Here is a 13,598-nt window from a genome sequence, read left to right as displayed (position 1 = left end):
ACCGCCCTCAGACCCCTTGACCTTTAACCTCTGACCTCTCCCTGCAGGTAAAATGGTAGATATGGGCGAAGAGATGACCTGTTTCTCAGGGAGCAACAAGGGCAGCAACTCTGAGGTCCAATCACTGAGCTCTTTCCACTCCGACTCCTGCGACGACAACGGTAAGCCATGCCCCTCCTTTCTCGTGCCTCTTTCTGGCCACACCCATAGCGACAGTGAGCTAGTCTGCCATCCGGTCCGGTAGCAACACTTAACTTAGTCTTTCTTGTCTTCCCCTAACCCCCTATCATTACCCCTAGGTGTTTGCACATTCAGAAGTACCAGATACTGTATTTAAAAGCAATATGGCTGAAGCTCCCTATAGCACATTGGATGAGGTCGCGCCATCGCCATGTTGCGTCAATAACAGTTCATTTAGATCTGCTAACACCTAAGAGATAGGAGACTAGGGGAGGAGTCGGGGGGGTGTAATGTTAGGTCATTAAAATAGAGATGTTGTGATTAACAAAAAACTATGGGAACCCCGTAATTTATAGAGTGTTTGTTGTTTCCTAACACCCTCTCTCCATGAGATGCATTTACTCCTGCTGTGTTATAAAAGGGTTTCAGGAAAACAATTTGATATCCAGTGTGTTAATTTATTTGTCCTCAATGGTATTGTTTGATTTATGTGTTTCATATAATCTGTTCATGTTTTTTCTCATTTTTTAATCCAGTTATTTTAATCCCGTGAATTGTTTTATTTCCATACCTGTCCGATTGTTGTTTTCATTTTGGGTGTGACAGTGTTAGTTGATTTCCATACCTGTCAGATTGTTGTTTTCATTTAGAAGTGACAGTGTGACAGTGTGTTAGTTGATTTCCATACCTGTCAGATTGTTGTTTTCATTTAGAAGTGACAGCGTGACAGTGTGTTTGTTGATTTCCATACCTGTCAGATTGTTGTTTTCATTTAGAAGTGACAGTGTGACAGTGTGTTTGTTGATTTCCATACCTGTCAGATTGTTGTTTTCATTTAGAAGTGACAGTGTGACAGTGTGTTTGTTGATTTCCATACCTGTCAGATTGTTGTTTTCATTTAGAAGTGACAGTGTGACAGTGTGTTTGTTGATTTCCATACCTGTCAGATTGTTGTTTTCATTTAGAAGTGACAGTGTGACAGTGTGTTTGTTGATTTCCATACCTGTCAGATTGTTGTTTTCATTTAGAAGTGACAGCGTGACAGTGTGTTTGTTGATTTCCATACCTGTCAGATTGTTGTTTTCATTTAGAAGTGACAGCGTGACAGTGTGTTTGTTGATTTCCATACCTGTCAGATTGTTGTTTTCATTTAGAAGTGACAGCGTGACAGTGTGTTTGTTGATTTCCATACCTGTCAGATTGTTGTTTTCATTTAGAAGTGACAGCGTGACAGTGTGTTTGTTGATTTCCATACCTGTCAGATTGATGTTTTCATTTAGAAGTGACAATCTGACAGTGTGTTAGTTGATTTCCATACCTGTCAGATTGTTGTTTTCATTTAGAAGTGACAGTGTGACAGTGTGACAGTGTGCACACAGTGTCACGATCGTGTGGAGGATTGACGGACCAAAACGCAGCAGTAGGAAAATAAGCCATCTCCTTTTATTGAGGAAGAAGGCAAAACGAAACAAAAAACACTTACACACTAACAAAACAAGAAAACGATCGTGAAGCTAAATAACGATGTGCACACACAGGCTACAAACGTATAACATAGACAACTACTCACATCAAATGAAAGCCTATGGCTACCCTAAATATGGCTCCCAATCAGAGACAACAGAAATCAGCTGTCTCTAATTGGGAACCCATTCAGGCAACCATAGACTCTCCTAGACAACTAAACATACATAGACAACGCTAGACACATGTACTCAACACAAACCCATATACTACACCCAACACCCCTTTACCATAGAATCACCCAAAACCAACAAAACACAAACATTCCCCATGTCACACCCTGACCTAACTAAAATAATAAAGAAAATAAAGAATACTAAGGCCAGGGCGTGACATAACCCCCCCCTTAAGGTGCGAACTCCGGGCGCACCATTACACAGTCTAGGGGAGGGTCTGGGTGGGCTTCCATCCACGGTGGCGGCTCCGGCACTGGTCGTGTTCCCCACGTCACCACAGTCCCTAACCGCCTCCTTAGCTTCCTCCAAATGACCCCCCTCCACATTAACCCCACTGCATTAAGTGGCAGTTCCGGACTAAGGCGGCAGCTCCGGACTAAGGGGCAGTACCAGGGTAAGGGACAGCACCAGGGTAAGGGACAGCACCAGGATAAGGGGCAGCACCAGGATAAGGGGCAGCTCCGGACTGAGGAACGGCAGCTCCGGACTGAGGAACGGCAGCTCCGGACTGAGGGACGGCCCATGGCTGGCTGACAGATCTGGCTGCTCATGGCTGGCTGACGGATCTGGCTGCTCATGGCTAGCTGACGGATCTGGCTGCTCATGGCTAGCTGACGGATCTGGCTGCTCATGGCTAGCTGACGGATCTGGCTGCTCATGGCTAGCTGACGGATCTGGCTGCTCATGGCTAGCTGACGGATCTGGCAGATCCTGTCTGGTTGGCGGATCTGGCAGATCCTGTCTGGTTGGCGGCTCTGGCAGATCCTGTCTGGTTGGCGGCTCTGGCAGATCCTGTCTGGTTGGCGGCTCTGGCAGATCCTGTCTGGTTGGCGGCTCTGGCAGATCCTGTCTGGTTGGCGGCTCTGGCAGATCCTGTCTGGTTGGCGGCTCTGGCAGATCCTGTCTGGTTGGCGGCTCTGGCAGATCCTGTCTGGTTGGCGGCTCTGGCAGATCCTGTCTGGTTGGCGGCTCTGGCAGATCCTGTCTGGTTGGCGGCTCTGGCAGATCCTGTCTGGTTGGCGGCCCTGGCAGATCCTGTCTGACGGACGGCTCTAGCGGCTCCTGTCTGGCGGGCGGCTCAGTAGGCTCATGGCAGACGGGCGGCTTTGCAGGCTTATTGCAGACGGATGGCTCAGATGGCGCTGGGGAGACGGATGGCTCAGATGGCGCTGGGGAGACGGATGGCTCAGATGGCGCTTGGCAGACGGGCAGTTCAGGCATCGCTGTGCAGACGGCAGACTCCTGCTGGCTGAGGCGCACTGTAGGCCTGGTGCGTGGTACCGGGCTGGGGACACGCATCTCAGGGCTAGTGCGGGGAGCAGCAACAGGACGCACAGGACTCTGGGGACACACAGGAGGCTTGGTTCGTGGTTTAGGCACTGGTGGTAAAGGGCTGGAGACACGCACCATATGGCTAGTGCGTGGAGGAGGCACTGGTGGTACTGGGTTGGGGCGGGGAGGTGGCGCCGGAAATACCGGACCGTGCAGGCGTACTGGCTCCCTTGAGCGCCGAGCCTGCCCAACCCTACCTGGTTGTATGCTCCCCATCGCCTGACCAGTGCGGGGAGGTGGAAAAACCCGCACCGGCCTATGTAGGCGAACCGGGGACACCATGCGTAAGGCTGGTGCCATGTACGCCGGCCCGAGGAGACGCACTGGTGACCAGATGCGTTGGGCCGGCTTCATGACATACGGCTCAACGCTCAGTCTAGCCCGGCCGATACGTGGAGCTGGAATGTACCGAACCGGGCTATGCACGCGTACAGGAGACATCGTGCGCTCTACTGCGTAACACGGTGTCTGCCCGTACTCTCGCTCTCCACGGTAAGTACAGGGAGTAGGCGCAGGTTTCCTACCTGACTTCGCCACACTCCCTTTAAGGCCCCCCCCAAGAAATTTTTGGGTTGAACTCACGGGCTTCCAGCCTTGTCTCCGTGCTGCCTCCTCATATCGCCTCCTCTCGGCTTTAGCTGCCTCCAGCTCTTCACGAGGAAGGCGATATTCTCCCGGTTGTGCCCACGGCCCCTTACCATCCAGTATCTCCTCCCATGTCCACGAATCCTGTGTAGGTGGGTCCTGTTGCCGCTTTACATGCCGCTTGGTCCTGTATTGGTGAGTAGTTCTGTCACGATCGTGTGGAGGATTGACGGACCAAAACGCAGCAGTAGGAAAATAAGCCATCTCCTTTTATTGAGGAAGAAGGCAAAACGAAACAAAAAACACTTACACACTAACAAAACAAGAAAACGATCGTGAAGCTAAATAACGATGTGCACACACAGGCTACAAACGTATAACATAGACAACTACTCACATCAAATGAAAGCCTATGGCTACCCTAAATATGGCTCCCAATCAGAGACAACAGAAATCAGCTGTCTCTAATTGGGAACCCATTCAGGCAACCATAGACTCTCCTAGACAACTAAACATACATAGACAACGCTAGACACATGTACTCAACACAAACCCATATACTACACCCAACAACCCCTTTACCATAGAATCACCCAAAACCAACAAAACACAAACATTCCCCATGTCACACCCTGACCTAACTAAAATAATAAAGAAAACAAAGAATACTAAGGCCAGGGCGTGACACACAGACAGACATCTGACATAAGAGGAATAATACTGTGCTTCCATCCACACAGCTCTGTTGTGTTTGTTAACTTGTCATTCTAGCACATTCTTTCCCATGTCTTTCCATGGTTGTAGTCGTTGATATTGCAGTTCCAATTGTTGGCAGAAGCCAGTTCAGGTTTTAGGTGGTTGTTTATGTGTTGTGTTATATTGTGCTGTGTTGTTTTTGTTATTGTTATGGAACTTGTGCTTTGTTTTTGTGGCGTTTTGGTATTGGGAAAAAGTCAGTAGTAGTTATTTTTACTTAGAGAGTTATAAAGGGTTGTTTCTTGATCAACATGGATCACTCAGGTCATTCTGCAAAAATCACTGACATCCACATGTGAATCTACATAATCATAGTGTGTTGCTACTATGTACTAGACTACATAGCTGAAATGCAATGTTGACATATCAACATTGATGCTTCATTCATTCATAATTAATGGAACCGCTTCACTGTCAAGATGGTCACATTTCACATAATATCTGTCTCTGATATTAGCCAATCAGGCCACAGAACAATCTGAATCAGTTCGGCTGACCGCTCCAGTGGATGTGATGTCATTATTATGTTCATTCCATTTAATTTCTCCATTTGGTTGTTATTTTTCTATTTATCTGGTTTTCATTGAATGTCTTCAGAACATAATTTAACAGTCTAGCTCTCTTCTCTCTGAGCACAGCCCTACCTCATGTATACATATGTAAATTGGAGTGTGTGTGTGTGTGTGTGTGTGTACTGGGTATACTCTCCAATACTTGGATGAGCAAATGCACATGGATTCTGTGTTAGTCCCCTCTTACACTCTTAGAAAAAAAGGTTCCAAAAAGGGTTATTTGGCTGTCCCCATAGGATAGCCAGCAGCATACCACCCTGCATACCACTGCTGGTTTGCTTCTGAAGCTAAGCAGGGTTGGTCCTGGTCAGTCCCTGGATGGGAGACCAGATGCTGCTGGAAGTGGTGTTGGAGGGCCAGTAGGAGGCACTCTTTCATCTGGTCTAAAAAAAAAAATATCCCAATGCCCCAGGGCAGTGATTGGGGACACTGCCCTGTGTAGGGTGCCGTCTTTCGGATGGGACGTTAAACGGGTGTCCTGACTCTCTGAGGTCATTAAAGATCCCATGGCACTTATCGTAAGAGTAGGGGTGTTAACCCCGGTGTCCTGGCTAAATTCTGAATCTGGCCCTCAAACCATCATGGTCACCTAATAATCCCCAGTTTACAATTGGCTCATTCATCCCCCTCCTCTCCCCTGTAACTATTCCCCAGGTCGTTGCTGCAAATGAGAACGTGTTCTCAGTCAACTTACCTGGTAAAATAACGGTAAAATAAAAATAACACTTTTTGGTTCCAGGTAGAAAGAACCCTTTTGGTTCCAGGTAGAACCCTTTACACAGAGGGTTCTACATGGAACCCAAAAGGGTTCTTTCTACCTAGAACCAAAAAGGGTTCTTCTAAATGGTTCTCCTATGGGGTCAGCCAAAAACGTATTTTAGGTACTAGATAGCAAAACATTTTCTAAGAGTGTAGGTCTTCTAAGTCTGGTTCCATATGAAGCTTTTGATCAGACACCTCCCATGCTACACGTCTCTAGTATTGATCCCATCTTCAGCCAATAGTAGCTCTGCTTCCTGGCAGCCTGTTGTCAACTTCCTGTGTCTCAAACCGTGTCTCCTCCCTCTGATTCTCTTCAACAAGCCTCCATAGTGACCGTCATTCGACTGGTCAATGATGCAGTCGACACTATTGAAAACGAAGGTACCATGTCTCATCCATCCTCTCTCTCTCTATCCTTCTGATGCTCTCTTTACTTCTCCCTGCACTTACCTCTCTCTCTATGAGATGCCATGCCAATGCTCTCCATGACAATAGCATGACAGTGCTGTGGTTTGAAAATCATGTACTTCAGGCATGATGTACATGTAATGTAAACTCAAAGTACACACATACTGTAGGCTTTATATTTTCAGTACACATCAAATACCTAGCTTACATGGAACCCATATGTTGAAGTGTCAAGCCTCAACACAAACACACACACACACACACACACACACACACACACACACACACACACACACACACACACACACACACACACACACACACACACACACACACACACACACACACATTAGGGTTCATGAGGGAGGGGGGGGGGGGGCTGACAAAAAGGCAGTGGTGTAAAAAGTACCCAATTGTCATACTTGGGTAAAAGTAGAGATACCTTAATAGAAAATCACTCAAGTAAAAGTAAAGGTCACCCAGTAAAATACTACTTGAGTAAAAGTTTTAAATATTTGGTTTTAAATATACCTAAGTATCAAAAGTAAATGTAATTGCAAAAAATATACTTAAGTATCAAAAGTATAAATAATTTAAAATTGCTTACATTAGGCAAACCTGACGGCACAATGTTCTTTTAAAAAAAAATTATAATAAGATAGCCAGGGGCACACTACAACACGCAGACATCATTTACAAACAAAGCATTTGTGTTTAGTGAGTCCGTCGGATCAGAGGCAGTAGAAATCACCAGGGATGTTCTCTTAATAAGTGTGTGAATTGGACCAGGGAAAGGGAAAATATATGAATTAAAAAGTCAAAAGTACATTATTTTCTTTAGGAATGTAGTTGTAACGATGTGCGCTGAGAGTCAGGTTTCAAGTTCAGGGAGTGAGTGTTTTAATAAATAAACACAACATAATACAAAATAACAAACACGAACAACGCACAGACATGACACAGAAACAATAACGCCTGGGGATGGAACCAAAGGGAATGACATATATAGGGAAGGTAATCAGGGAAGTGATGGAGTCTAGGTGAGTCTGATGATGCGTAGGTGCGCGTAACGATGGTGACAGGTGTGCGCCATAACGATGGTGACAGGTGTGCGCCATAACGATGGTGACAGGTATGCGCCATAACGAGCAGCCTGGTGACCTAGAGGCCGGAGAGGGATCATGCGTGACAGTGGTGAAGTAAAGGTAGTGAAAAAATATAAGTAGTAAAGTACAGAATCCCTCCAAAAACGACTTAAGTAGTACTTTAAAGTTTTTTTTTTGATAAGTACTTTACACCACTGCAAAAAGGTCAGGGCTGAATCAGTGTTACTCACAACATGTGCATTGACATATTACACATATATAAATACACTGGCATTTTACACATACATAAATACACCTACATATTACACATTCATAAATAAACGGACATTTTACACATACATAAATACACTGACATATTACACATACATAAATACACTGACATATTACACATACATAAATACACTGACATATTACACATACATAGATAAACTGACATATTACACATTCATAAATACACTGACATATTACACATACATAAATACACTGACATATTACACATACATAGATAAACTGACATATTACACATACATAAATAAACTGACATATTACACATACATAAATACACTGACATATTACACATTCATAAATACACTGACATATTACACATGCATAAATAAATGGACATATTACACATACATAAATAAACGGACATATTACACATTCATAAATACACTGACATATTACACATGCATAAATAAATGGACACATTACCGATACATAAATAGACTGACATATTACACATACATAAATAAATGTACACATTACCGATACATAAATACATTGATATATTAAACATTCGGGTGGATGGGAATCTCAGATGGTCCGATCCTAAGCCTCGCAAACACCTGTCTGGCACCTCCAACGCAAACACACACTAACAAGCTAAAGCTCTCTCTTCTCCTGTTCTCCCACCTGACAGTGTCAGTCATGGATCAAGGTCAGAGCTACAACAGAGGTGACCCCCCCCCTTTCTCTTCATCTCACATCAATCCATCTCATCTCTCTCACTCCCCTTTACTCCTGTCGCTCTCCCTCTCTCTCTCTCTTCCTCTCCCTCTCTCCTTCTCTTCTTCTCTCTCTCCATCTCGCTCCCTCTCTTTATCTCTTCCTCTCTCTCTCTCTCACTTTCTCTCTCTCTCTCTTCCTCTCTTTCTCTCTCTCTCTCTCCTCAGTCTCCGTTCCAGCTCACTGTGTTTGTGTGGTTTGTTACTCCTAGCCCCCTGCCAACACACACACACACCCCAGCATGTGTTTTCCCCAGTCACAGTGTTGTTGTGCTGACTGAGCAGTCCTGATACTTCCTTGGAGTTGGCACGTTGCCGGGGTGGAGAGGCTTCGCTCATCTCCCATGACAACCACTCACTCTCCAACGCGCCTTGTGGCCGTTCTTCCTCAGTTTGGCCAATTTTCACTTTCATTTGCTTTTGCCTGCTGCCTGTGACGTGTGATGTTTGATCCTCCCACTGCATTGCATTTGCATCCCACCTCCGAGCGTGTTGTTTTGTTGTTACTGCTTTTAATGAGTTTGTCCTCGCTGACGTTGCTTTGTTGAGATTTGTTTTTTACTTTTTAGTGCTTCTCACTTTTGTTTTGTAATTTCCTTTGATGCATGTACTGTCTGTCTGTCTGTCTGTCTGTCTGTCTGTCTGTCTGTCTGTCTTAATATCTTAATGTCTGTCTGTCTGTCTGTCTGTCTGTCTGTCTGTCTGTCTGTCTTAATGTCTGTCTGTCTTAATGTCTGTCTGTCTGTCTGTCTTAATGTCTGTCTGTCTGTCTTAATGTCTTAATGTCTGTCTGTCTTAATGTCTGTCTGTCTTAATGTCTGTCTGTCTGTCTTAATGTCTGTCTGTCTTAATGTCTGTCTGTCTGTCTTAATGTCTGTCTGTCTTAATGTCTGTCTGTCTGTCTTAATGTCTGTCTGTCTGTCGGTCCGTCCGTCCGTCCGTTCTTTGTTTTTGTTTTGAATTTTACAGTTTAATGCTTTGTGAAACATTCCCTGGTTAACATTTGGAAGTATGTCAAGCTGTGATGTGTTTGTTTACGTTGAATGATCCCATCGGTCAGTCGCCTCTGATCTCTCACCATGGCTTGGCTGTTCCGAAGTGCCACCCTGACTCCTCCTGAACCCTGACATGCTGTGACCTTTTGACCTGTGACCCCTGACCTGACGTTCACAGGCCTCCCTCCTGCATGTTGTGAAACCTTCAAAACACAGCTAACATGTTCACTGTACAGGATGTTCCCCGTGCTGTGGTTGACGTCTAACTGTGTTTTTGTTATCTACAAACATGCCCGATGGACCTCTGCAGACAGACTGTAGTTGTCCACTATCATGCCCGATGGACCTCTGCAGACAGACTGTAGTTGTCCACTAACATGCCCGATGGACCTCTGCAGACAGACTGTAGTTGTCCACTAACATGCCCAATGGACCTCTGCAGACAGACTGTAGTTGTCCACTAACATGCCCAATGGACCTCTGCAGACAGACTGTAGTTGTCCACTAACATGCCAGATGAACCTACAGATTGTAACTGTCCATCGGGCATGTTGGCAGAGATTGTGTCTACTAAATGTAATCTAACTCTGTCCCTCCCTCCTCCAGCATATCACTGGGACACGTCTGACTGGATGCCCAACTCACGTCTGCCCAACATCGAGGAGGTGCCCAGTTACGAGGCCAGCGGCCTCGGAGACATGGTTGCCTCAGCCTCCCGACTGGGGGGCCGCTCTTGCCTGGGGGGCAGCTCTCGCCTGGGGGGCAGCGCCCGGGAACTGGATTCAGACTACTACCTCGGGGGCTACGACATCGACAGTGATTTCCCACCTCCTCATGAGGAAGAGTTCCTGACCCAGGACCAGCTCCCGCCTCCCCTCCCCACTCCCCTGGAGGAGTACCAGGAGCACCCCTACGACACCCTGCCCGCCACCCAGCCCGCCTCCAAGGAGAGCACCCTGAGTGGGAGTGTTAGTGGCAGCACCGGACGCCACAGGTCCCCCCGCCCACACTTCCACCCCAGCCAATACCTGCCCCCACACCAGCTGCCCCTGGGGGAGGCGGGGCAAGGCGGGCTGGGAGGGGAGGAGTTCAGCACTTTTGTGGGTGGGGCGATCATGTCGGGAGGCGGGGACATGGATGATAATGTGTCGCTGAATAGGAGGTTGTCAGTGAACGCATCATCGGCCTCGGACTTGTCGGCCCCCTGCGGTTTTGACGACTCTGAGGCGGGCGGTAGTGACTTTGACAGTATGGATGAGCTCCACCGGGGTGGGACACACACCGTAGAGATGCAGCAACAGACTGAAGTCTGAAGTCTGACTGGGCCCCACTGTGGGGTCAAGGAGAGTGGCAAGGGGACGGGTGGGCATGAGTGCACGACAGAGACTGCTGGAGTAGGAAGTGGACGCTGTGTCGAGCTGTGCAGGTTCCTCTGGACTGAGTAATGAAAGATGGAGGTAGTCATTCAGAGGGGAATGATTGGTGTTTAATGGACACACTGCTTGATAGTGGCTACATCATCAAAACAGTACCACCCTAACCCTTCAACCACTGCCATTGCAAACACTAACCTCAAACCACTTCACCCATTGCAGGCTTTATCCTTAAACCACTTTTCATTCCAAGCCACTACCCTTATTCATGACCCTTTAGCCACTACCCTTAAGCTAATACCAAGCCGCATGCAATGGAAAGCAATGTGTTTTGACACATTAGTACCTACAGCTGGCTATCATCATAGCCACTACCCTAGCAGTGGCCCGTGTCAAGATCAGATGGGTGTTATCCTCTTCCATAGTGAGGAACAGAAAGCCTACCAGATATGTTGAGTAAGTGGGAAAACAGGGTGAGAATGTGAATAAGAAAGATTAAGTTTCAAAAAATACAAACTTTTAAGAGACAAGTGCAGAGAAAATGGATGAGCTTGTGCAGAGAAAATGGATGAGCTAGTGCAGAGAAAATGGATGAGCTAGTGCAGAGAAAATGGATGAGCTAGTGCAGAGAAAATGGATGAGCTAGTGCAGAGAAAATGGATGAGCTAGTGCAGAGAAAATGGATGAGCTAGTGCAGAGAAAATGGATGAGCTAGTGCAGAGAAAATGGAAGAGATAGCGCAGAGAAAATGGATGAGCTAGTGCAGAGAAAATGGATGAGCTAGTGCAGAGAAAATGGCTGAGCTAGTGCAGAGAAAAAGGATGAGCTAGTGCAGAGAAAATGGATGAGCTAGTGCAGAGAAAATGGATGAGCTAGTGCAGAGAAAATGGCCGAGCTAGTGCAGAGAAAATGGCCGAGCTAGTGCAGAGAAAACAGATTAGATAGCGCAGAGAAAATGGATGAGCTAGTGCAGAGAAAATGGATGAGCTAGTGCAGAGAAAATGGCCGAGCTAGTGCAGAGAAAAAGGATGAGCTAGTGCAGAGAAAATGGATTAGCTAGTGCAGAGAAAATGGATGAGCTAGTGCAGAGAAAATGGCCGAGCTAGTGCAGAGAAAATGGCCGAGCTAGTGCAGAGAAAACAGATGAGCTAGTGCAGAGAAAACGGATGAACTAGTGCAGAGAAAACGGATGAGCTAGTGCAGAGAAAAGGGATGAGCTAGTGCAGAGAAAATGGATGAGCTAGTGCAGAGAAAATGGGTGAGCTAGTGCAGAGAAAATGGGTGAGCTAGTGCAGAGAAAATGGCCGAGCTAGTGCAGAGAAAATGGACAAGCTAGTGAATCAAGAAAAGATGAAGAATGTTTGGTAAAAAGAAAATAAGACAATATTGTAATTGAACAGCCAGTACTGTGATATTGCCTTCTCTTTCTGCTCAAAGCAGATGTGATTGTTTTTAGCTGCACACAACTTCCCTGTCCTACCTCTCACTATACCTGCCTACCCATAGAGGCCGGCCCAAAAAGGACTTCTCCCTTACCAGGATGCGGGTGGGTGGGTGGGGGGGGTAGGGGGGGGGGGTACACACATCCACACACTGCTCATGCATAGCCTGTACAGAATTTGTGAAATAGAAATGGAAGAAGATTGTTTGTATGATTATCCACTCTAAGAATGCCATTTGGATTGATGTGAAATAGGTTTATTATTACCCCTAGTCCAAACGTCCACCCCTGAAATCATTCCTGTGACGCCATGAGAGTTTAGCCATCCTTCTGTCCCACCACATGTTAAACTGATATCCTGCCGCTCTTCTTTTCTGCCCAGTCATTTTGCTTTAATGATGTTATATGATCTTTATTGTTTTGCACTAGTATCTTTAGATTTTTGGTTTTGATGGTTATTACATGAAACGTGCTATATTAGTGAAATCCTCCAAAGGACATTATCATGATATGTAATTCTGGCCCAGTTAAATTAGCATAATAAGCAATGAGGAATTTTTATGATAGTAATTTTCTTTTCACTGATGTCCCTGATTTTCAAATAGGTTTTCTTGAGCTATTACATTTCTGAGCATGCAACCCAATGTATTTTCTTTCCCTTCCTTCTCCTTCTGTCCCATGTTGTTTTACACTGAGCAGGTTTTATAGAGTCACTCCAGTATTTCCCAAAGCCATAACAGCAATAGATTGACTGGTGGATCAGGAGTAGGGTCCGTGCACAATGCAAATGCATTCTGGGAAAATAATATAATAATGTAGCATCCCATCACAACGGCTGTCACAGCCGCCAGGCACCGCTGCATCATGGGTCTTGTCTGTTGCTGTGTTCCATTTTGGTTCTGTCCACTTAAAAAAAAATATTAACAACAGTCACTAACAATGGCTTATTCTAAACACATCTCTATCGCTCCAGGACTGAGGGACAGATAACAAAACAGATGAGTGTCGTATTGGACTTGGAGATGTATTGGACTTGGAGTTGTATTGGACTTGGAGTTGTATTGGACTTGGAGTTGTATTGGACTTGGAGTTGTATTGGACTTGGAGTTGTATTGGACTTGGAGTTGTATTGGACCTGGAGTTGTATTGGACTTGGAGTTGTATTGGACCTGGAGTTGTATTGGACTTGGAGTTGTATTGTAATATAATATACCTGATCCAGTCGGGCAAGATTTTTTTTGTAAAAGATGTACGTTTGTGTTCAGATCTTTGTACAGTGTACATAGATAGCTGGGTTGTTAAAATGCATTTTGTAGATATTGAATTGCAATCCTGACCACCTTTGAGTTTCATGTTTTTGTTCGACGTGAATGTGGACAATAAG

The 13,598-nt window shown here is 45.7% G+C and overlaps 1 protein-coding gene across 6 annotated transcripts in view; it reads left to right on the top strand.

Annotated features, from left to right (window-relative positions):
- Nucleotides 1–12,317, top strand: part of LOC129831784 (protocadherin Fat 3-like) — a 393,104-nt gene extending 380,787 nt beyond the window's left edge. For 3 of the 6 annotated variants that reach the window (XM_055895232.1, XM_055895229.1, XM_055895230.1), the window contains 4 exons: nt 48–161; nt 6,209–6,268; nt 8,321–8,356; nt 10,007–12,317. In XM_055895232.1, coding sequence (XP_055751207.1) covers nt 48–161; nt 6,209–6,268; nt 8,321–8,356; nt 10,007–10,713 — 917 coding nt within the window. In that variant the 3' untranslated portion in view covers nt 10,714–12,317. The remainder of the gene's footprint in view (nt 1–47; nt 162–6,208; nt 6,269–8,320; nt 8,357–10,006) is intronic. The other 3 variants (XM_055895235.1, XM_055895234.1, XM_055895231.1) reach the window with 2 other exon arrangements.
- The last annotated feature ends 1,281 nt before the right edge of the window (nt 12,318–13,598 follow it).

Source organism: Salvelinus fontinalis, chromosome 33, assembly GCF_029448725.1.
Source record: "Salvelinus fontinalis isolate EN_2023a chromosome 33, ASM2944872v1, whole genome shotgun sequence".
Lineage (NCBI taxonomy): Eukaryota > Metazoa > Chordata > Actinopteri > Salmoniformes > Salmonidae > Salvelinus > Salvelinus fontinalis.
The sequence above is the reverse complement of the archived record's forward strand: the minus strand, read 5'-3'. Positions and strand labels throughout refer to the sequence as shown.